At 38.4% G+C, this 24,117-nt stretch overlaps 1 protein-coding gene across 12 annotated transcripts in view; it reads right to left on the bottom strand.

Annotated features, from left to right (window-relative positions):
* SULF2 (sulfatase 2) overlaps positions 1-24,117 on the bottom strand; it is a 158,700-nt gene that overhangs the window by 18,052 nt on the left and 116,531 nt on the right. For all 12 annotated transcript variants that reach the window (XM_050713951.1, XM_050713950.1, XM_050713949.1 and 9 more), the window contains 7 exons: positions 22,950-23,119; positions 18,431-18,581; positions 16,410-16,585; positions 12,521-12,649; positions 11,526-11,582; positions 10,693-10,822; positions 654-861 (listed from right to left, as the gene is read on the bottom strand). In XM_050713951.1, the coding sequence (XP_050569908.1) occupies positions 654-861; positions 10,693-10,822; positions 11,526-11,582; positions 12,521-12,649; positions 16,410-16,585; positions 18,431-18,581; positions 22,950-23,119 (1,021 nt within the window). The remainder of the gene's footprint in view (positions 1-653; positions 862-10,692; positions 10,823-11,525; positions 11,583-12,520; positions 12,650-16,409; positions 16,586-18,430; positions 18,582-22,949; positions 23,120-24,117) is intronic.

Here is a 24,117-nt window from a genome sequence, read left to right as displayed (position 1 = left end):
AATTCTGTGCTGCCATTTGCCTCTTTAATCTATAATTAGACTATGTACTTCAAATATAGATGTTAGTCTGACTCAGGTTTAAAACAAAGCCAGCGGAATGGGCCTTCTGAAAAAGCACCTGATCTGTGCCAAGGAAACCAGAATCAGAGTCATCCCCTTTGGATGTGATCTCTGGTTAAAAGTCAGCCCTGGCTCTGCTGACTGAGCATAAGAAAAGCATGTTAGAAGCGAGCAGCTTCTGTAGCAGCACACACATCCTTATTAAAAATAAATTACTGCAGTAACAGCCCCAAGCACTGCAGTATCTACTGAAAATTAGAGTACTCACTATAACACACTGTTCCTGTTTCAAGGCCTTTGCAAGTTTAAACTACTTGCCGCTTCAGTGTGTGTACTGCATTTCCTGTTTTTGAAAGAAATAAACATAGGACTCTATTTTGGATCAAAACACTCCTCTTCCTACAGACTGAGATATTTTCAAATCTGATTGTCCAATATGAAATACACTGCTTCATGTGCAGATACACAGTAAATATGCTTGCCTTCAATGACATCTGTAGAACTCAATGTCCATGAAAATCAGGACGGGTATGGGTGTTTGAACAGTTACCATTTTGTAAGGCAGAGACACAAGATGTAGTGGGTTCACTTACTCTTCTTGGAGAAGAGCTTCTTTCTCCGTCCGATATGGCTCAGCTTGTATTCATTCTCTTCACAATTGCAGTCTTCACTATTCCTGTTGTAATACTTGGGCAAAAGATTGGAAGTGCCTTTGCTGTTGCCTGCACCTGCCAAGTTCGCCATTCCCTTGCACTTGTGTAGCTTGAGCTTCCCGCTGGCATCTTCTACGCACTGCCATTTCTGGAAGAAAGATTTGGTCATTAAAACTTGTCTCAACTCTGCAATGTCTAATGGCCAGCTACAGTGATCTATCAGAGACTCCTCATTACAGTAAGCTGGGGTTCATTGTCTACCAGCAAAACAGATTTCTTGTAATCTTCCATTTTTAGACAAACCAGGAACATTTTGGAACACTCTTGTATTTGTTTCTGATTTCATTTCCTGGAGGCAGAACAATGGGAATTTGTTAACAAAATCAGTATTACAGCTAAAAATACATAGGCATCAAGCAAAAAGGTTTATTCCCCAATTATGCTTCTCTAACAAGGAAGTTCAAGCCCTACCACAGGTTGGAAGAATCCTTGCCCACCTGCAAGTGAGTTTGGCAGGCTGGCAGGAATCTGTGCCAATAACAAGCCATTAAAACAGCGCTAAGCTCCAGGCCTGTGTTCTCTACAAGAAAGGAAATAACTTTTCTGAGGAGAAGTCTTCTTCTCTTTCCTAGTTCAAATGCATGATGGTGGGATAAATTTATCCAAGTAGTGGACTCCTTTACTGTAAAGATCCGGTGTGAACTGGTTATCTGGACGCTGTCTGCAGTCAAAGAGGAGGAACAGGCACTTCCAGGGTATAACTCACTTTATCCTAAGGTGGCCATATAAAAGAGAGGAGAAGAATAGAGGATTGCCCTGCAGAAGAGCCCGTTTCTCTTTACTGACTTTAACAGGGTTTGTATAACTAGATCAGTTATGGATGTCTGTGGCTAGACAAGTTTATTTCCATCTTCAGTGTTTCTCTTAATAATAGCTTTTCCCATTCAACACCCTTGGGCTTGGTTGGCAATGGTGAGCTTCACTGGATGCCTGCACAGTGATAATCGCCTCCATCTTCCACTCAAACTGGAGAAAATCTCATCTTTATTCTGATCTGATTACTTCTGGTACTCAAAACCTGAAGCAACTTGGTTACAGATCCCTTTGCGCTGCTGTCAGAGCCGTGCCAAGGGCAAGGGAGTTTAGCCATCTTCAATCTGGCACAGAAGTTTTACCTGCTTCTCAGATAGAGTACAAACTAATTTTACCTACTCCTTTATTCACCAACACATTACTAGCTACAGAGCCAGGCTTTGGGACATAGTAATAAAAAAAAAAAAGACAACAACAAAAAAACAAAAACATGTATCAGTTGTTACCGTGTTAAACATTCTGGAAAAACCTACAGCTTTTTGCTGAGCCTTGAGAAACATTTCTCCTTTTCCCTGTTACAAAATCCTAAGTCTGTGCCTCCAGGACTCACTGGAATATTGGTAATTTTCCAAATAAAAGAACAGAAAGAAAAAGAGCAACAGTTTCCAAGTGAGATGACGTTTTACAGCACCCTGCTGCTCTACGAGGGAGATTCAGCCACTTCAATTTCCATACAGAGGTGTGCCCAGGCTTGGGCAACAAAGCACTCACTTTCCATTGAAATTTGCCCTATCATTTGCATGACAGCTAAGAAAGAAAACACCATCTTCAGTGCTTTCATTATAGAGAATATAGAGAACGCATAGTGCTTTCATTATAGGAGTCAGAAGCGAGATACTCAGTTACAGTGGATTTATCTATATCCACAGGAGGTCAGAAGTTTATGGTGTGGCCACTTATTTCCTTTGACAGTTGTATGCCAGGTCTCCTGAGCTATAATTACTTCTTAGCTGTATGTATCCTGTCCAAAAATCCTATATGATCCAAGCCTTGCACTCATGCAGATAAACCTGTCTTAAGTTTCAGCACAAGGAATCATAGGAAATCAGTGACACTGACAAGCAGACATTTGAATCAGGCATCTTTGCACGGCTGCAGGATGCATCTACCTAGGTGCAGGGTAGAACACAAAAATCTTTGAAAAATAAATTGCTGATTTTTCTATTATTTTTTTTTTTATAAATGCCCAGCATTCATTCATACACAGACTGGCGTTGCGAGTTATTTTACTAGAACGAGCAACAGTTTCTTTCACAAAAAAAATGTAGAATGAGATTTAAAAATGTTTGTTGCTGCTTCCCATTACAGATACCTCAATCTTAGTTTTGAACGTATATGAACAAACTGCATTTTCTACTCAGAAGAACTCTATGCTATAGGTATCTGATACATGAAAAATGAAAATTCAACAGAGGGAAAGTTAAATGTCAGGATGAGAACTACTATAAGTAAGTGCTGTGATGTGTGGCCCAAAAATATTTAAACTCTATTTCTTTCATCTCCTGTCAAGAAAGTGATGCTTGTTTTCCCCCTCCAGGTGAACTGGAAGAATTCCTTTAATTCTTGGTGCCGTTTAAATTTTTCCAAGGCAGCTGTATGCTGGATGGATATATCCAATGGATATATCTTAAGGGCTTTGCTGGAAGGGCATGTTGTAGGCATTAGCAGGCCCACTGCTGAACGACTGCAGAGCAGAACTATATAAATGATGTTAGAAACAAACACTGAACCCAGCTGGCAAAAAACCCCAACGTCTCAAGCTCTATTTTTTTTCACAGAACAGATACAGGCATGTGTGTGAATGTGTCTGGGAGCCTACAATTTAGCTTGCTCTGCTTTTAAGTACGAACACAAATTCTCTAGGCAATATCACAGCTATATCAACCACATTCATTTCCACAGGATGCTTTCAATCTTAGGGAAAAGAGCTGTAGTTGCAAGAACTGTGAAAACCTCTGCTCAACAGTCAAGAAGCTTTAAACATTGTGAATTCTGGCATTTCAAATTGGTTTCTAGTGCGTAGCACACCCTCTTGCAGAAACCTGTGTCAACCCCTGGAAGCAAATAAAGTATTTTATAAGAGGTAATCGCTTAAATAATTAAATTCCTATATGAAGAACTCTAGGGTGCCCCAGAGATACTTTGGCTCACAGGTACAAATGATAACCATCCAGCAGCAAAATGTAATTACATATAAATAGTGGATTAACGCAACCAGCCAAGAAAACAAAGTGCCCTTAGTTCACCACTTGCCTCCAACTTTTCAAGTTCTATAGCTCATATTATCTCACATGAGCTATATCCTCAAAGGGAACATGTGGTTTAACGTAAACTAAAACTCACTGGAAAACCCAAGCTCCCCCTCCAGTCTTTATTCCAGCTCATATCAAAACCCCAATGGGATAACCTGTCTTTCCTCCTGTAGTGCCTTGCAGAACAGCTACTCCAGCCATCAGATAAATGACTTTTGCAGTATGTCCTGAAGTTCATCAGGCTCACATTGTGCAAAACTTTCCAGACACCTCATTTAATCATTAAACCTGTTCCAGCTGGAGATTTCCCACCACCTTCAGGCAGGCCAAGTGAGCTGCTGTGCTTGTGCTTTCTGCTACCTACTGTGTTGGGCTTGTTCTAACATTTCTACCCCATCCCCTACCCTACTTCCCACTGCACAACATGTGCTACTCACTGTTACTTGTGTGCAAATCAGAAGAGCCTGAGCTACAGTTTAATGGAGAAATTAGTATTATTCAACAGAAAACTTGCCCAAAGGTACACTGCAAAGGCAAAGAGAAGACAGCCTGTAACACGTATTTGCCCTCCTTCAGCCCAAACTGTCTGCTCTATGCATCAATAAGAGCAAATTAGGACTTCAGCATCTATGAAACATGAGTCTAACAGCAGCAGTTGCAGACTGAGCAGATACTGTTTCCCTCTGCTAACACTATTCACCTTGAACATGCAAATGATCCCTTAGTGGAAAAAGACATATTTTTTCTGAGTGTCAGAAATCCATTATTTCCTTCACAGCCCCCATCACCATCAAGTGGTTTTTGCATTACTGTGCATCGCTGTCTCCTTACCACTAGAGCAATCACAGATGTTAATTCAAAGTCATTACTTGAGGTTCCAATCAGAAATAAATAGCCATGACCTTCCTTGTTAGATTTTTTCATACAATTCACTCATTTCCCACAGTGAATCTCTCTAAATTGACATTGTTTTCTTTGGGAGAAAAGGGCTGATCACACAAATCTCGCTAAGAAAAGTTTCCAGTAGAAACATACAGCTTTCACAGCTGAGCCCTAAATCATCACGCTGTGTCTCATCAGCTCCTCTTTTTGTTAAGAGGAAGGGATTCCATTCCCTGTTACAGAGAAGTGAAAAGTGAAACTGTCTGATCAGTTAGCTGCCAGCAAGGCTACCTCCCTAACAGTTTTAGGAATATAGACTCCAGAATTCAAGATTTTTGCAGGATAATAAAATCCTCTCTCACTGCCAGCAATCCCACAAAAACACTTCAGCAACATCCATTTTCAGTTTACATACGTTTTTCTGAACCCCATCTTTGCTGCCACATTGAATGGGGAGCTAGAAATAAACTGCAATAATGGCTGGAAATAAACTAACTTCCAGTCTAAATTGATCTGTGAGTAGTTAGGATACAATTTTTCTTGTATGAAACAGTACAGTTTAGTTTAGTTGGCTCTTTTTCTTTGCTGTGTTTTGCTCCTTGTGTTATTTTTTACTGAGCTAATCCAGACAATACAGCAAATTCCGTAGAGATGCAAGCCCCTTCTCTACCAGAGACAATTCTGCTGCTTTTGTGCAGCTTGTCCTACAGCTCAGGTGTTACAAATTTCAGGAAATAGTCTGACCTGAATTTCCTATTGTTTTTCTCATACACATTACTATTCCTCTGTTCTTGTTGACTGAGATAATGAGCTCATGCCTCTTGTATAGTATCTCTTAGATCCATGCCAACAGATGCCTCCCTCCTCAGCTATTTTTCTGAATATGCCCAGTTCCTTAGCTCTTCTCCACAAGTATTATTTTCTTAATCTTTTATCAATTTATTTTTCCCATTTTATCTTCTTCCAATATATCCATTGGCAAAGGATGAGTCTAGTTTTCTCTACTCCATTTTATCAGTATATAAACAGTACTGCCTGGTCTTTGCTCCAACTGGACACTATTTCATTACACTGGCTCATGATTTTTGGAGATTTGGACCTCTGGGCTCTCAGCTCAATTTCAGTTGTCAAATGCTACCTATCACTCAAACCTTAAAATCACAAGATTATCAACAGAAGAGTAGGAGGACTTTTTAATGCTACAAGCTGTAGCTGCAGTGAGGCAGGTGGGGCAATCAGCTAGCATGCAAATGAAAAATGAGGTATTCAGCTGAACTTAATGTTACAGTTACAGAATTCACTTACTGTTGCTCTAATAATTGGACTGTGGTATCAAATGGTCCCAGCTGCTGTGTTAGGTGTTGAGGAAGCTAAGGAGGGTGTGCAGCCGAAGCAGCAATTAGATTAGTGGTGGAGGAAAAAAATCACAACAGAACCACCAAAAGGAAACTGGATTTGTCTAAGGTCCCACACTGAGTCCCTAACTAACTGATGCCAGTCTCCCAGCCTCCAGCTTACTGTCTTTTGAACCGAACTACCTTGCTACACACATATAGCATATTAGAACATTATTTTTATTTTTTATTTTATTAAATGTCAGCATTTATTTTGGCAAGCTTCTTGCATCATCTACTACTGTAATGACAGGGAGTTAAACGTCTCTGTTAACAAGAGATGCACATCACTTGGATCTGTTCGACAACAACAAGCAAAGGAACCTTTAAGTAAAATAACCTCTGGAAATCATTACAGGCTATTTCTGGCTAAAGGAGGAAAACTGTTTTGTTAATTCTAATTCTTGATAAGGAATACAATCCTTGAATAACAGCCCTTAATAAATCATCGTGATTTTAATTTTCATGGTTTGTTGCCTCCTAAATGTTATCAGTCAGTGGGCTGATAAAATTTTTAATGAATGAAGTTATCAACAAGCCATTTCTTGTTGTAATCACAGATTAAGAACCAGATCCTGAAAGTTGCTGAGCACATGCAACTCACACCGGAATTCAGGAACTCTAAAGATCTCCCTAATAAGCTATAAAAATTATCCGGAATCTAGCAGGCTTGATATGCTTCACTGTTACCAAGAGAACCCAGGATCTTTAGTAACCTCAGATATTCCTGCTAGCTACAAAAGAACTAAAGAACCACAAGAGACAGACCAAAAATTTTCTTTCCCGTTTTAGAAGAAATTCTTTATAAAACGTGCCTTAGTTTCCAAGATTTGATTAATGTAAGTTCAAGCTACAAAGTCTTCAGGAAATGGAGAAAATGTAAGCTATTTTTTCCTACTGCTCCACCCTTGGCACTAGACAATGGCTAATGATGATAATGGTGATACCACTTTATGAACTGCTGTAGGAAAGCACATATTGATCCTAACAGTTTTCATTGCTGCTATGCCATGCTATGTTGGAGAACTGGGGAGAACAATGGAGTAAGTGGAACCTTTTTTTTTTTATGGTATCTTCATGTCACTTACAAAAGAGAATATCCCTTCTTGATCCTGGTAGAGTATGAAGCAGTCAGAAGGAAGGCTGTATATTAGACCTTTCATTTGCAGAATATCTGCAGGAAACCAAGTGCAAATCTGCATAATTTGAATTTTGTCCTGAATAAAATTGTCACATAAGAAAATTCTGTTTGTATTAGATACAAATAGAGTTTTTGGGGAAAAGAAAAGGATTTGAAAAGGAAATAATGTAAATTCAGACAGCTACTTTTCTTACTAAATTATCAGTTATTATTGTACTATACCATATCCTGCTGAAGAAAAACTTCATATTCTTCTACATGTACAACACAGATTCCCAGTAGCAATCAGCAGTGTTGCAGGTATTTCATGTTTAGCAAATGTGCATAAAGTTGGCAAGTGATTTAGAGGGAGATTTTGTGCAGCTGTTGTTATGATACTGGGGAGTTGCTGGGAATACTCTATAGAGCAATGCTAGTATCATAATTGGCTTCCACAAAAGCACATTAATGCAGGCCTACAGATAAAAGTGGGTCAGCTTCCACTTACCAGCCAGTTTAGAATGAAAAGCCAAACTCCGCCGAAGAGAAAGAATTTGTGAGGAAGCTATTAGGTACTAGGAGAAATGTTTTTTATTTCACGTGGGAAGAAAGAACTCATCTCTCTTAAATCCTTGAATATAAATCCTGAGCTGCTCTTTCACCTGAGCCTACAGTCACCCTTTTTTGGATGCAAATAACTAACACAGCCCAAACTACAAACTGAGAAAGAGAACATGGCAACATGCAGATTCCCATTGCACTCAGGAGAATTTACATATATTAGTCTTGCCAAAAAAAATCCCATATAATGGACTCTGAAACGAGGTTTTAAACAGCATGAATAGCCTCATCTCCATGATCCTGGTGCTCTCTTCTCAAAACGATTATAGGTCAAGGAGAGTGGCTGAGATTTGCAAAGGAAGAGTGTTTTGCAGTGATAGAACTGTATTCACAAACTTGCATGCTCACAAAGGGGAATTTCAAATTCTCCATATCACATTCAAAGCTTTCCTTACTTTTCCTTTACTCATAACGCTGCCCTTGTCCCTTACCACTCATTCCCCTCCTGAGTCTTTGTCCTCCGTTTGTGTTTCATCTCCTACTCACACTTCAGATTCCCTGGCACTGCTCAGAATTCTCTGTGCACGGACTAGCAGGTCCCCAGAACTTCTTTGAGTCAAGATGAAAAATCCCAATGACTTCTGCAAGCTTTCACCTGAATTCTCACCCAGACTTCTCTTTAGATCAGGATGTAAAAATTCACTTTTTGCACTAAACACTCTGGATACTGTTAAACGCGTAATAATAAGTATCCTGCAGGATGAGGAGATGTCTGTAATATAACCACTGTATCTGGATATCATAAATTCACCTGACAGCAGTATGTTATTCATTTGGGCTCATTCTACTTATTATGCAGAGCTGTGAACAGCAACAGCAAACAGACAACAACCATTTGTCATTTGGGAAGTTAGTCTTGCTTCACTCTGAACGACTTTTGGGGGCACCCACATTTAGGGACAATTTACCCTGAAATAAGCACATTCATCTCCCACTATTCCTGCTGTCTAGACAGAGTACTAGGACATATTCTCTAGAGCAGGGGTTAGATGGATTGCGACTCCCTTGAGAGCCCTTCCCAGACTCTAATTGACTTGATTGTTAGGCAATTTTTCCTGATGTCCAACTTGAATTTCTTTTTTGCTCAATTTCATCCTATCACTTCCAATTACATCTGACTGAACTGCTCAAAACAGTAATTCCCTCTGTCTCCTGACTACGAGGATCCAGCACACACATCTCTTATTAGCACACCTTCACTTTGGAATTTGTTGGCAATTCTGACTACAGAGTTGACATTTTATCCCCACTTCTTACAGATGCCAAAGATATTTTATTATCCACAGAAGCAAACATAAGGCTGTGAATGTATGTAGACAATACAGGGCCTTCCCTCTTTCTTCCATAACTGAGACATGGTAATTAGTGTAAGAAAGCCTGAATGTAGCTAAGCTATCTTATACAAAGAGACAGCTTCAGTGACAACACGGACTTGGAAAGTCTCTCTTCACCTCTGTTCTTACAATAATGTTCAAAATAATTGGGGAGATGAAGACAAAAGGAAGTTGAAACATCCCTCAAAGAGAGAATACTGATGGAAAAAGAAAAGCTGTATTTCCCCCAATGTACTGGATGATCTTCTAGCAGAAATGAAGACTTCTCCCTCAGTTTCTCAAAGAATATTGAACTTTCAAAAAACAATGGCTTGCTCTCACCTATCTAAAATTTCAGCTCAAGACATCTGATGACAAAATACAGCACAGAAGTACTTTTTTAAGTTCACAGGACTTCCAGCAAGAAGAGGGAAACCACAATCTCCTTGTCTCCTGAATCTGACAAAGAAGCCACAGGAGGAAAAGAGCATCTGGAAAATCCTTGTGCATATAAATTGAATCCAAGCACCTAAGGAACAGTGGACTCACTTCACAGGTGCACTGAACTACATGATCTGCAGAACCAGAAGAAGGAAGCTGGCCCTCCAACAGTAGAAACTGAACTACTGGAGCCTAAATGGCTCATTAATGACAATAGTCTCGGTGAGACATTCAGCTCATGTCTGCAGGAACAGTTATACTTCCCAGACTGACTTACTCTGACAGCCCTCTGAGCTGCCAGGATATGAGCTAATGCCAGCCTAATAACAGATACATTAGCACATGGACCCATCTACCTTCGTCCCTTTGTCCACAGGCAGAATGTGTTACGGTCCTTGGGAGGGGTTATTCTAACTGGTACCTGGATGAGAAAGCAAGGACACAGAGCCAATTTTCCTGTTTCCAGAGGATGGTAATTACCCCAAGAGGGTAGAAATCTCCACAGAAGTGGAGTCACTGGACACAGCTTTGCTATGCCTTTGCACTGCTCTGGTAATGTTGCAAAACCTTCTCCTAGGCCAAGATCACGCATTGATACTACTATAATTCTTTTTTCCTGAGTTTCTTTTAATGCTTGTTTGTTTTCACAGTACATTTTTGTTAACAGGAGGGATATATTGAATTCACAAGACATTAGTTTTCTGTTATTACACATAATTCCAAATAATAAAATGAACTAAATTAAAAATTCAAAGAAAAGGGAGCTGTATGCATGTGGAAGAGGCCAATTTGTTAGGTTCATTGTTGCTTCTCATCACTAAAGAATCCCAAATGCATTCAATTTGGGGAATATAATATTAAAACAACCTAGGCGGTTCTCTTAACAGTAGGCAGAGGCACTTGAATCAGCAATTTCCTGACTGACAGTCAATCTCATAAATGCTGTAATATGGTTTTGAGCAGAGGCCACAAAATGAATCATTTGATTTATAAGCTGGCATTGACAACAAAGAGAATGACAATGTCATAGTTAAGGTGTTAAGCTTAGCCCATATGCAACTCCTTACTTTCAGTCTGCCCTACCTGGCCAAGCTGTTCACAAGCTGTTTGATACTCAGCTCTCTGACAGAGGTCTTTCACACGCTGGTATTTGGGCAGAAAGTTTTCTTCCTGGGCATCTACCTTCTCATTCTCTCTCTTATGCAGTAGTTTACTGGAGTGGAAAAAAACAAAAACGAAAAACCACGCATTTATTTTTGCATTGATTCTAAGATAAACATACCGTTTGCTGATAAGACACAGAGAAGTACGCTATCTGCCAGGGTGCCAGCATTACTGGTGGCCAAATCTTAATAGCCCAGTAGAAACTAGCCCTTATCATCATCTCCGATAACACAGAAGTTATTTATATCATGCTCAGGGAGCATACAAAACCAGGGCAATGTATTGCACGTCTGATTGGCAGGCAATAACAACAGTGTGCATTAAGAGACCATATCCTCACCACACAGGGCTGCACTTTGCCAAACCTTCATGCCCAGCACTAGGTATGAAGGCAGAGAGGCACAGAGGGAATGGCTAGCAGATGATCACGCAGAGAGGAAAGGTTATTCTTACTCCCATGATATAAGTAGGAGGGTGGGGGAAGTGCTTAAAAGGAAATGGGATGCCTTTCCATCTCCCAATCCAAGTAAAACTCCCCTTCCCCCACCCCAACAACACATTCAGGCAGGCTGTAGGCAGAGGCCATACGTTCCCTCCTATCACACAATCACTGCCATTAGGCATACTGCAGCCGTGTCCCTGCTGGCACAGCTAAATGGCTTTAGGTCTGTGGTAGAGTGCTGCTTTGGCTCTAGCTATTCAGTATCCTTCTATTTAAAAAGACTGAGCTTTGTGATTAACGCTTTCCTTACCCTCTCTCCACTAGGAATGAGTCTCTCCACACTTTCATCTTTTTCTTTAAATGGAACCTGGGAGGAGATGAGGAGAGAAAGAAACAATTTCCAAAAAACCAGTTATCAAATAATGCCCCGGTTTCCTCTCCCGCTCCTAATTCAGATGAGAACCACGACAATAACCTCTCAAGGGGACATACAGCTTTATGAAGCAGGCACATAAGCTTCTCCAGTGCAAATCATGAACAAACATAGGACAGATTTGTTCTCACAGGGACAAAATCCACAACAGATTCACACAGTACAACTATTTCAACATAAGCACTTTTAAGGCACAGAGGATTAACTGAATTGTCCTTGATCACAAAGGATCGCAAATTAAATCAGGATTTCCTGAATCCAGTTTGGACTCTTAACCTGCACACCACCCCCAAAGTATTGTATTCTAAAGCAGCTGCTCCTTCCCGCCTCGCTCTACATGACTACTTATAAAGCAAATCTCCTTTTTCCCTTTTTCTTTTACACTAGCTGCTGATTTTCTCTAGCATGCATCCAGTCTAATTCTCTTCCCTGTCTTTTTCCAGTGAAAGTATTGATGGTAAGTAATAACTTTGCAATTCTGTATGCTAGTGTCTTTATATTATAGCCTGATACACAACCAACCCTTTCAACTCAATTATTCTACAGCTTATTCATTATGAAATGCTTTGCTACAAATGATGCCACAGAGACATTTAAAATCTGTAGCTCATATAGCTAAAGACCTTCATCATGCGTGGCCCACCCACCACTACACATGCTACTTATAGTATATCCAGATACCATACATGCCAAATACCTACTATATGAACCTTACAAAATGAAAATAGTAATCCACATATCATCAAATATGTCTTTAGATTTTCAGATGATAATTTTATTAATTTTCTGTTAAGTTTGTTGCACATTGATGAATACTTAATCCAATTTCCTGTGCAAACATGTATTTTTACATACATATTTCCTTTTCTTACCTATTCACTGGTCTCTCAGAATCCAGAAGTTTCAGAATGGATTTACCATCCATATCAGATGGAATATCCAATCCAGCAATATCTAGAATTGTAGGTGCGAGATCAATGTTCAACACAATGTGAGGATTCCTGGAAAAACATATATGAGAACCCGGTTTAAAGGCTCTGCAATGACACCAAGCAACTAAAGCAACTACAGCTCTTCCACAGAGATCACGGATCTGAAAAATCTTATTTTGTGACACAAGCAAAGAAAAGAGGACACAAATCCAGTACTATGAAGTTCTGTGAAAGGATTAAAAAGTTAAATATAGGTAAGTTGCATAACCTGAAAAGGAACTAATATGAAGATATAAAACTTTAGTACAAAGCATTTTTGAGAATGCGAAGTAGTTCATAAGGCAAAAATTAGTTAATTATTGCAAAAGAGGTTCAAAACTCTTTCGAAACATGAGAAAGCACTGGAAAAACTTCAGTGTCTTACAGCAAAGTGTCTGCCAAATATGTTGATGACTTGATTAAAAGGTAAATTTGGCAGGCAGCACATGCATTATCTGTATCAAAAAATGGCATAGAAATAAGTACTGTAGCTCATATCACATAAAGCATGTTCTGATCAGAACATGAGGAGAAATATATTGCCAGATACTACAGCAAAAAACTGAAAGAACTGAAAGCTGCTGTTAATGTAGAATGCGAGACAAAATGGGAAAGAAAAAGCAAAGAGGAAGCACTTATGGAGAAAAATTAAAAAAAAAACAAAACATCTTTAACTTAAATAATATCAGCCTTCCCAAATTCACAACTATCCATTCTGCAAACACTTCGAAACACCTCCAATTGTCAGAGTTCAGAGTGTTTGCCATGCCCTGTTTCTTTAAGCAGTGGCATGTGCTTCTCAGCCACCACGGTTAACAGGGCAATATTTGAACATAAACTGGCTTAAAATTCATTGGCATCAGATCTGGAGAAGTACAGACAGCTCCCACCCCAAAATGCCTTGAACTGCCATGGCTGAATATGAGTAGGCTCATGGGGCAGAGCATCTTGTTGCACAATCCAGCATTCAGTGGCTGAAAGAATGCCCCAATTTCTGCCAGGTGACTTGCTTTTACTCTGGGTCTAGCTGAGAAGTGCTCTAAGTTTATGTTACTTCTGAAAAGCTTATTTCAAATACATCTATTAAGGTGATGTCTTATTATTCACAACATTACATATATATATATATAGTTTATTAGCTGTGTATTATTATTTTTTAAACAAATACAAAGGCAGGCAGTCAATTTTAAAAAACTGGGAAAAAAGAAAGCGAGCATACTGCTACAGAGACGACCTTCTACAGCACTGAACATAAAGAACAACCATGCCATGATTTGCAGGCACAAAAGAAGGACTGGGACCAGATGGGCTGCTATACGTGTATGTCAATGCAGAATTTTAACTCAAAATCCAGGACAGAAGAAAGCTGCTAAATTCACACTAATTAATGAGACACCATTTAAAAATTACTACATTTTTGAGCAAGCAAGCAAACAGGCACTGACAAGAGCATGGATGATGAATTAAATTGATGTACCTAATTTGATTTTAATTACTAATAATTGTGGTGTAGCATATTTGGTAATAGAAATGAGAGCTAAGTAATGACTTGCTACAGTGACTGCTATTAAATCTTCGTTGGTATCAAAAGGGAGTCATGGCAATTACTCTGCAGGGAAAACATAAGGTCCACAGAAAACATGGATGATTGAGGTTTTACCATTTAAAGAAAATCAGGCTGAAAGGAAGGATCAATTTATTAGCTGATATATCCCCCTCCAAGTTATTTTATCCTGTTCTTCCTATTCGTTGAACTGCGATGGGCTCTGTCCTGCCAGCCTGTCAGGCTGACTCCTCAGATTCTAACAGAAATATATATCTATATTTTATCCCTAGAGGCCACTCAAAAAAAAAAAAAAAGGAAAGTTCAATAGGAAGATTACACAGGTTTTGTGAATGTCTAGGTGTGAAGATCCTTGAACTAGTGAAGACTGGAGCTGGCTGGCCTCTAGCACGGCACGTTGCAGAGAAGCTAGCTTACCCCACTTTGGCCATATTAGCTTTGCCTCTCTATGGAGACCAAAACAGCAGCTCATGGGAAGTAGAGCAAGTTCGTAGGAGGCTAATCCAGCTCACTGGAAAGTCTCTGCTGCTGCAGACAAACTTCTTTCAGTGCTGGATTAATGTTTTTAATTCCACCTAAGGAATTCCTTCCCTGCACTCCAGTCCATTGTATAGGCAGCCCTGACACCATGTAAACCATGAGGCAAGATTTGACAGTGAAATACTTCTCATCCTTTATCACTTTTAACATTACAGGAAGTGATCCAAGTATACCTAGGATTTCAATAGACTCACCGCACCTACACTTCGTCTCCAAATTACAGAATTTTAGCAACATTTTTCAGCAGAGTATTGGATCTTCTGCTTAGCACAGGTGTCAGTCACAGTCTCTGGTGCACTCACTGGCTCTCCAGATGTGCCTCTTTCAGAATATTCCTGCTCCCCTGCCACGTCGTTTCTTCTTCCTGATCTACTTTATTCTAAATTCTGTTTGCACTCCTCCTCTCAAACTCTTGGCTTCACTTTCTCCCTTATATCACCTCCCATTAGATCAGCCTGCTATTCCTCTACAAAATACACTCCCTCTTCTTATCCCAGTGATGTTATTCACTCCGATCCTTCTGATAAAGTCATGTGCTTCAGAGTTTAGTGCTAACTTCTACGGGGGTGTGGGGGGGTGGAATTCAGTACCTCACAACTTCAACTGAAATCATTAGTTGAATACATGGTGCTGGAAATTAAATCATGCCTAAAATTCAGTTTAACTACTATCAGAACTGTTATTCTCCATTGTTTATTTCACATGCATAACTGCTGTAAATAAATTGCACAAACTGCAATATCTACAGGATGTAACATTTTGTGTCTACTGATAATATGCATCAGTTAATTTAACCAACAAATGGATTTTTTAATTTTTTTTTGCCACTGTATTACATGCTAGATCTGTTCCTCTGCAGTAATGAAAAAAATTGCGTGTAGAAGATTGTGTGCATGTTAATTATGCTAAAACATGCACATTGGTATAAATAAAAGGCAGTAAATTATGGCACTCTGTCCAAAATCATTACTTAAGTGCAAATATTTGCTATTGAAATAATTGCTTAGAAAGTGTATTTACATAATTTCTTAGCTGATCAAAGCTACCATTTTAATTAACAGCCATATTCTGCATGCTTGCGTGCATCTGACAAACAACCCTAACCATGTAATCTCAAAGGATGAACCACAGAAGATCTGTGGATGATAATTGTAGATAAGCTATTATGTACATTCTTCTTCATAAGTTGAAACAAGTGGCTTCACTAAGTGTTTTAATTAATGCCCAGCAATAATTACCACTGTAGCAAGTGAACATTATATCATACATTTTTCACCTTGAAAATATCATAGATACATGCATTATTTGCATCCCTCAAAAGGAAACAAATAAGTGTTTCTTAGAACGGACCTATTTCCCAGTGGCTTTTTCAGCTACATCCACAAAGGATGTTGTAGCCAGGTGGGGGTCGGTCTCATCTCCCAAACAAGTGATAGGACAAGAGGAAATGGCCTCAAGTTGTACCAGGGGAGGTTTAGGTTTGATATTAGGAGACGTTTCTTCACTGAAGGGGTTGTGAAGCACTGGAACAGGCTACCAAGGGAAGTGGCTGAGTCACCATCCCTGGAGGCATTTAAAGGATGGGTGCCTCCAGTAGGATGCCAGGTCAATATGACCAGAGCTGTGAACATCAAGGATTTTTCTGGTTACGACATGCACATACACACACACAAGCAAAGAACTTACAAGGACCCAGCCTCCACATTTGGCCCTCGGACATAGAAAGGAACTCTGATATCAAACTCATATGGCATGGACTTTCCTTTTACCAGCCCAAACTGACCAATATGATAGCCATGGTCTGCTGTGTATATTATATACGTATTGTCCAGTTCCCCTGTTTCAACCAATGTATTGTAAATCTGAAAAAAAGCAAAATAAAACATGATGTTTGTTTCATTGAATAGTATTGTACACAGAATATTGGATACAATTTTCTGCCTATGTGTAATCTACAAATAAATAGCAACAGTTCAGCATGCCACTGATTTATTGCAATGATCTATTCCAAATAATCTATAATCACAAAAATTTTACTAACTGAATATTGTGGCTATGTATTACAGGGCAAATCTCTGTTTTCTGTTTTTAGGTAAACGCATTCACATCCCATAGTTTCAAAAGTGTTTGTGTTCAGCATTTTGCATGAGAGCTGTCAAAATATGTATTTGATACTATCTGGTAACAGAGATGAGAGCTTCAAGGTGATGAGCATTTTTAAAGTTCTCTCTTCACCTTTATCTTTTCCCACCAGCAAATAATTTTAATAAAATGACAGCATTTTGTACCTCACACTTATTTAAGCAACATTTAACAATCTTGCCTTCAGACAAATCAGTCGCCATTATGCAGAATATCTGTAAAATCTCTTCCGGATGAACACCATTTGGTCTCACTAGACAGAGAACTAACAAAGAATTAAGAGAAGCTTTAACTCTATTTGTAGTTGCTTCTTTGGATTTATACTAGAATCTTTAAGTGAAATGTACCAACCTGAGCACCACCATCAATTTTTTATGTGGTATTTTCACTTGCAAAGATCCAAAGGTGGGGGGGCACCACCAAAGTGATGCCTTACACATTCAAGACAAATCAGCATGGAAGAAAATAAACTCTTTTTTGCATTATTTTTTATTGTTGCCCTTGTTCTTGCTTTAATTTTGAAAGACTATTAGATGCATATAATTCAGTTGAAAATCTCACACCAACTTGGGGATTACAACTGAAAAACAACCCAACTGATTTTGTATGCAGTGGAACATATGCGTAATAAATTAATCCAAAGTGAAAACATTTCACTAAACAGAAAATCAAAATATTGTAGTAAAATAGCTAATCTCCCCAAATGCTGATATCTGATCTGTCTAAGAAGGTTCATTAAGAAAATTACTTGCCTGAATCAGTAATTATAAGACATTACTAACAAGTTCATGCAATGCCATTCAGATACTTTATCTTTTGCCTTACAGGACTCCTCTTATTTGAATCTTCCACCATTTTGACTAAGAATGCCAAGAGAAGCAGAAAATTGCAACACATTTAAATCTGCCTTCTTACAACTGGAAACAAATCCAACCTTTTTCACAGTAGCTTTTAGCTAATTCAGATATTTCTGTTCAAGACTCCCAACTTGCACTAAGAAATTTCATTGTTACATAATGCAGACTTAATTTAAAAAAAGATAAAACAGAATCTACCTATATATGTATTTACTTCTAACATTTAACATCCTGGGCCTGATTTATCATGGAATTGTTCTGGTTAGTCCTGCTGTAGCACCTTTTTTTTTTTTTTTCCCCTCTCAGAAATCCAGTGTTACAGGACCAAAATAGACCCACACAGTTAAGTATGTATTTTTCAACAGGTTGTAGGATGACTTTTCACTATCAGAATATTTAAAAATTAGGACATTTTTTTCAGGTGATCCCTCTCCTCTTCTTAATCAGTAATGACTATAAAGCAACAAATTAGTTCACTTAAAGCACCCAACTCACAGTGCCTGTATTTAGGAGATGAGGATCCTTACATGTTGACAGAGAGACAACATCCTCAGCAGTGAAAGGATAACACACTATTTAAAAACTACAGCAGTCCTCCTCCCCCTCTAACCTCCATATACAGCCCTCTTATCTTCATATACACCACTGCTTAGAGCTTAACTCAAGAAGCAAGCACTTACTGACTTAAAAAGTGACTACTAATCTTACCATCTCCATAGAGTCATCCACAGACATGAGTGTTTGAAGGCGCTTTCTCTGCAACATGTTAGTGAACTCCATGTGTATAGGCTTCATGGGACCTGTATACCTCATTATCCAGTGCTTGTCTGGGTTTGGAGCATAGTTATAACTAGGAGTGCTAAGAAGCAAAGAGAAAAGCAGAATACTTTAGCAGTGTAGAAAAAAAGCCTTAACAATGTATAACAACAATTTCTGTTTGATCAACACCATAGGACATGCTCTCTGAAGTACACAATAAAATACTAGATTAGTTTGGAGAAGTCTATTCTTTCACGTTCTATGGGGAAGATGGGAGAAAACAGCTCTGAGGGAACTAAAACCTATTAAGAAAGTAAACATTTTTGCAATGTCTTCAGACTAACAGATACATTTCAAGGCCAAGAGACTAGCCTCAGTGTCCAACTCCACAAATGGGATGTATCATTTGGATAAAGAGCACATACTACAGGTAGAGTTTCCTTCTACACGTTATTGCTTTGCTTTCATTCTGCCCACATTAGCACAGTAAAAGCTGTTTGACAATAACTATAAAACTTGCTGAGAAGGTTCTGCTATGTTGTTTAACGGCTTTTTTTGAATTCAACATGACTGGCTACTTTAATACTTCAGTACTAGGGGGACGCACAGAAACCCTACCTGGTGGTACCAAACTGACTGTGAGCTCATGGCAATCAGAAGTAGATAGATGCATGGCCAGATTTTAAAGACCTGCCAAGAAAAGCAGGGGTGAGGGGAAACAGGACTGTATTTTGTAGATACTTTCAAGCCACCAACTCCTTTGTGATCATAAGAAACTTTCAAATTCTAAATTGATGAGTTCAAACTAAAAACATATAATTAAAGTTCCTGCAAAAATCCCAAAAGCTGGATTCAGTGTCTTCCTGGAACCTCACAGAAACTCTAAGTACTCATAATGTTGTAACCATTAAAGTTATGAGGAGAAATATCACTCATTGTCCATTATTTCACGTGGTTGTCAGTTTCAGAGATTGTTCTTCTGTGCTTAATTACGTCACTCTAAGTTAGCTGGATCTAAACAAAAGATTTATTTTGGAATATTTTTATCATGATGTTGACTCCTTGTATCACCATCTCCCTAGGAAGCTGTATTTATAGCTTATATTTACAAGAAATACTATTTTTACCTACCATAAATATTCCTATTTTTTTTAATTCCTTAAGACTAAGAACCACTTTTATGAGTTTCTTCCTATCCTAGTCAAAACGCACCACACGCAGAGTCTAAAATATTAAAAATTACTTTTCCTACGTGATTTGTTAAGGCTTCCCTTTTCATTCGAAGTAATAAACTCAGTCTATGCAAAAGTGCAAGCCAAGACGGTGACACAGTAAAACAGGAAAAAACAGCAGATAGTCAGCTATTTTCTTCTTCCCAAACACAATTTCCTGATAAATTCATCTCCTACTTGGCAAATATCTACTGTTATTTTTGTGCATGCAACAGAGCAGCAGGGTAGGTTATTAAGATAAACAATAGTAATATAAACTGAAACTTTTCCTTGAAGTAAGTGTATCTAATGTATCTTTGAATATGACAGGTAATCTTAAGTTTTTATATAAATATGAAATTAATAATCTGACAGTGAAATGTTTTATGCAGAAAGCCTTTGTTAGATGCTATCTGCAAAACGTGCGTAGGCAGCAAATGGAGGCTTCTTCATATAGGGAGGAAAGGGCTGGTGTTTATTCTCTGTGTATTGCTAATAGCCTCTTGAATTTCAGAACGTTATTGTGGCTGAAATAATGACATTGCTCCTTTGAAAATGCTGACAGTTATGGAAACTGTTGCTATGTGATGCCCAGAATGAATCAAAAATGCTTGGCAAAGTCCTTTTCAGCTTACTTTGTGATTTCCTGGCTGATTTGAAACCTCCCGCTGTTTAATCCAACCAAAGCCCATGGTTTTCTTTGATTACTACAAATGTAACCCTCTTAACACTTAACAGATTTGTCTGTCTTATGGGAAAAATACACAAACGTAAAGTTCCTAGAAGTTGGTTAAGATAACTCCTTCAAATGCACTCAGAAGATAAGTCCAAGTCTGATTGCATTTGACCTTGGAAAAAATGGGTGGTAAAGCGTACCCTCTACAGAAATAATATTTCCGATGACTGTTAAACTGCCCAGCTGTTGCATTATCTGCAGCTATTTGTATAGATGGTAAAAAAACAGAAAACCGGCCATATAGCCCACAGATTTGCTATGCTGAATGCTGGTGGATAAGGATAATTTTCAAGTAAGACTGTAGGTACACACAGAAAGGAACTCTGCAAAACAAGAAGGACAGACACTGCAGTATAGGGTAGAATATTCATACCAGCTAGTACATGTAATAATAGAAGCACAACACGCTCTGATTGTCAGTCTATGCTAAAATCCTTAGCGTTAACTTCCTATTAGCAATGCTAGACAATACAGTATGTATGACAACCAACATAAGCATTACAGTTGCATCTGCACTTTGCTTTGTGGATACAGCTTAAGAATCTGCATGCAGACTTTGTCAACGCTGCCGCAAGTCGAGGTACAAAGACTTGCTACATGGTGTAATAGCCTTCTGATTCCAGGGCTGGGCAAAGACTTCGTTCAGGATATTGCTTCAGGGCAATTCATAACAAGTGTTCTACTTGTGTCCTGATCCTTCCCTATCATATCCACAAGATAACAGAACAGTGAGAACTATACACACAGTCATTGACAGACCTATCTGTCACTGAGCAATTCCCTGGGATGTGGGGACAGAAGAAAGAATAGAAACCAGAGGACTAATGTGTATATACAGTAAGGGAATGATGCATGTTCTGCATTTTTTAATCTAATCTTAAAGCCAGGCCAGTGAACATCTTTACAGATTATTTTTATGTAATGGTATGAAAAGTGTTTGGAATAAGACTGGCAGTTTCTTTGCACAGGAAGTATATAAAATCCTATTTTATGTTCATATCTACAAAAAACCCAAAACCCACAGTTCCTTAATCTACTAAGTTATTTCTTTACAAACAAAACATATTTCTGCAAAGTGTTATTTCCTGCATAATTATCATCGCAAGAAAAAGCACCTACAATTAAAAATAGTTTTGTGTAACTATTTTACAATGAGGAAGATAAACCTAATTTGTGTGAAAATAGAAGTTACATCATAAGCAAAAGAAAAATAGATGTAGTTTATATTTTTCATTGTTAGCCTTCCTCAAATCCTTCTACTCTTTTTCATTCAACCACCATAAGTAAACTGCTCCAGAATGTTGTTTGACAGAAGATTATAATCTCTGAGATACAAATGCCTACCAGAACTTCTGCTAAGACCCATGTCAATACTGAGTATAAGCAATAGCAGAAGTTACTCATTTGGCATCTCTGTAACTTTAATTTCAGAGAAAATAAATGAGCATAAGAAAGCAAACAAACATGAAATACTACATTGCTGAGATCTAGGACACAGATTGTCTTTGTCAGCACAGCACAGAACAAAGAAATATAATTCTAAGTTACACGACACCTAGACAACAGAACAAGGGAAGCTTTTTTTCCTCTCAGACCCTATTTTAAATGAAGTGAAAAAGCTCAAATGGATTTCACTGGACTTTGGATTTGTCTGAGCAGCTTTGGCTACCAATTATTACTTCAATCCGTTAGCAGTCCCTTCACAAATCCAAAATAATACAGAATTCCCCTTAAAAAAGGATACAAAGGAAGAAAGTTACAAGTGTTGAGCATCAGTGAAGACATAAAGATAGTAATTAGAAAAATACTGAATATTTTCCATTGTGACAAAGGGTAATTTGGGTGAATCATTTGATTTATCAGCATGAGATGAGACACCTGTAGTAGAAAATTACAGGGCTGTACCTGCAAACCATCTCTGTGGCTATAAACAAGAACCATCTTATCATGGTGTTGCACTGGAGCTTATTAAAATATTAACTTGGTAACTAGATGATACTGACTTGGGGACCTTAGCTGTTTTCAAAACTTTGTACCGCATCATTTACAGATATACCAGCTCATTCAGAAACGGCCAGTCTAATCTGATGCTGCAGGCCTCTTTTTCCTCTCTTTCCTTATGGAAAATAGAAGTAATAAGTAACACATACTATGTGATTTTTGGTAATACCTATGAAATAATATGTCTGTGTCTATCGACAGGGAGACAGGGTTTCTTCCACTGAAGAGACTACAACTCAAGAACCGGACTTCGATTCTTCTTCTAAAAATAAAACAGTGCTTCACTTCCCAAATAGGCTATAACAATGTCCAATGGTTTCAACACGAAACTTTCTATTTATCTGTGAGCTACATTCCTGAGTTCTAGATGCAGTAGCCACCTGTACTAGTGCAAAGAGGTACAAAAAAACCTTCAAACTCTTCTAAACAAAGAGTTTGGAAAACAAATACTGTTCCCCCAGAGGTACCCAGGATTTTATACACCTGAACCTGGAAATAACAGGATTTTCACTTTCCTTACATGTGTTGCGAAGCATTAGGAAAGAGATGTGAATACTGAGGAGCTGAATCTTCGGGGCCATGAGGAGCAGCATGGCTTATAACCATCAATACAGGCCTGTGAGGATACATCTTCTTTGAGATTCTGAAGAATGTAATACTGTCATTGGTTATCAGATCAGTTAGATAATCCTGCAAGTAGAAGGAAAAGTATAATGAGATACTTTAAAAATAATTTCAAGTTGGGGGTGTGACAGGAACAGGAGGTCTTAGATATCATAAGAAGCAGGAAAAAGAAAGCTACTTAGCTCAGAAAGGGAAAAGGAGGGAGTAAATTATAGATGTTAAAACTTCAAAACCTAAAATCAAATATTTACCTCTTCACTGTCTAGAAATATGAAAAGCAACAGTTTCGTCTCAGAAATGAAATGACATTAAAGATCAATTAGGACTCTTTCTTCTCATAGTGTATAACTGAATTATGCAGATCACAATACCAACTACAATGACCAGGTATTAACAAGGAAAAAAAAAAGAAAATTAGAGGTTAATTTATCCGCTTTTTGGTGTTGAAATCTTCAAGGTGTGTAGTCCAACCCTACACCATAAAAGTGCTTTGAAAATTCAAATGGATTGATACTCATTTTTCTTCTCCTCCCTCTGAACCAGAAGTCACTAAAGCTAGAAGATGCTGGACTAAATGGACCCAAAATTTCATTCTATATTACAAGCACAATGACACTCTGATAAAGATATACCTCTATCAAAGTAATCACTGATTACTTAGAGGAGTCCCTTTGGAAGATAAGGACTTCTTTCTATTTTCCAAGAAGTACCATATACATCTTCTGATATATGCTCAAGCTATATGGATTGAAGACAGTATTCGCGTAATGACAAGCCATGTTCCTCCTTGGGCTGGCTGTATCATGGGAAATGTTGCAAATATAAATACCCGTCAAACATGATTAGGATAAGAAAGACACTTCTTCAAAAAAAAAAAAAAAGTTATCTTGTCACAGCTGAACATAAAATTGGACATAATGACTGCTTCTTTCCAAAGTGAACAAGGTGTGGTATGTACTGCACTGCACCTCCTTTTACATACACATTTTTGTCCATGGTTTGGACACTTTCTGCTCTTTACCACTGCCAGTGTCCATGACATGAGAAGACAGCTTCTGAGTAAT

This window comes from Cygnus atratus, chromosome 16 (assembly GCF_013377495.2).
Source record: "Cygnus atratus isolate AKBS03 ecotype Queensland, Australia chromosome 16, CAtr_DNAZoo_HiC_assembly, whole genome shotgun sequence".
Lineage (NCBI taxonomy): Eukaryota > Metazoa > Chordata > Aves > Anseriformes > Anatidae > Cygnus > Cygnus atratus.
The sequence above is the reverse complement of the archived record's forward strand: the minus strand, read 5'-3'. Positions and strand labels throughout refer to the sequence as shown.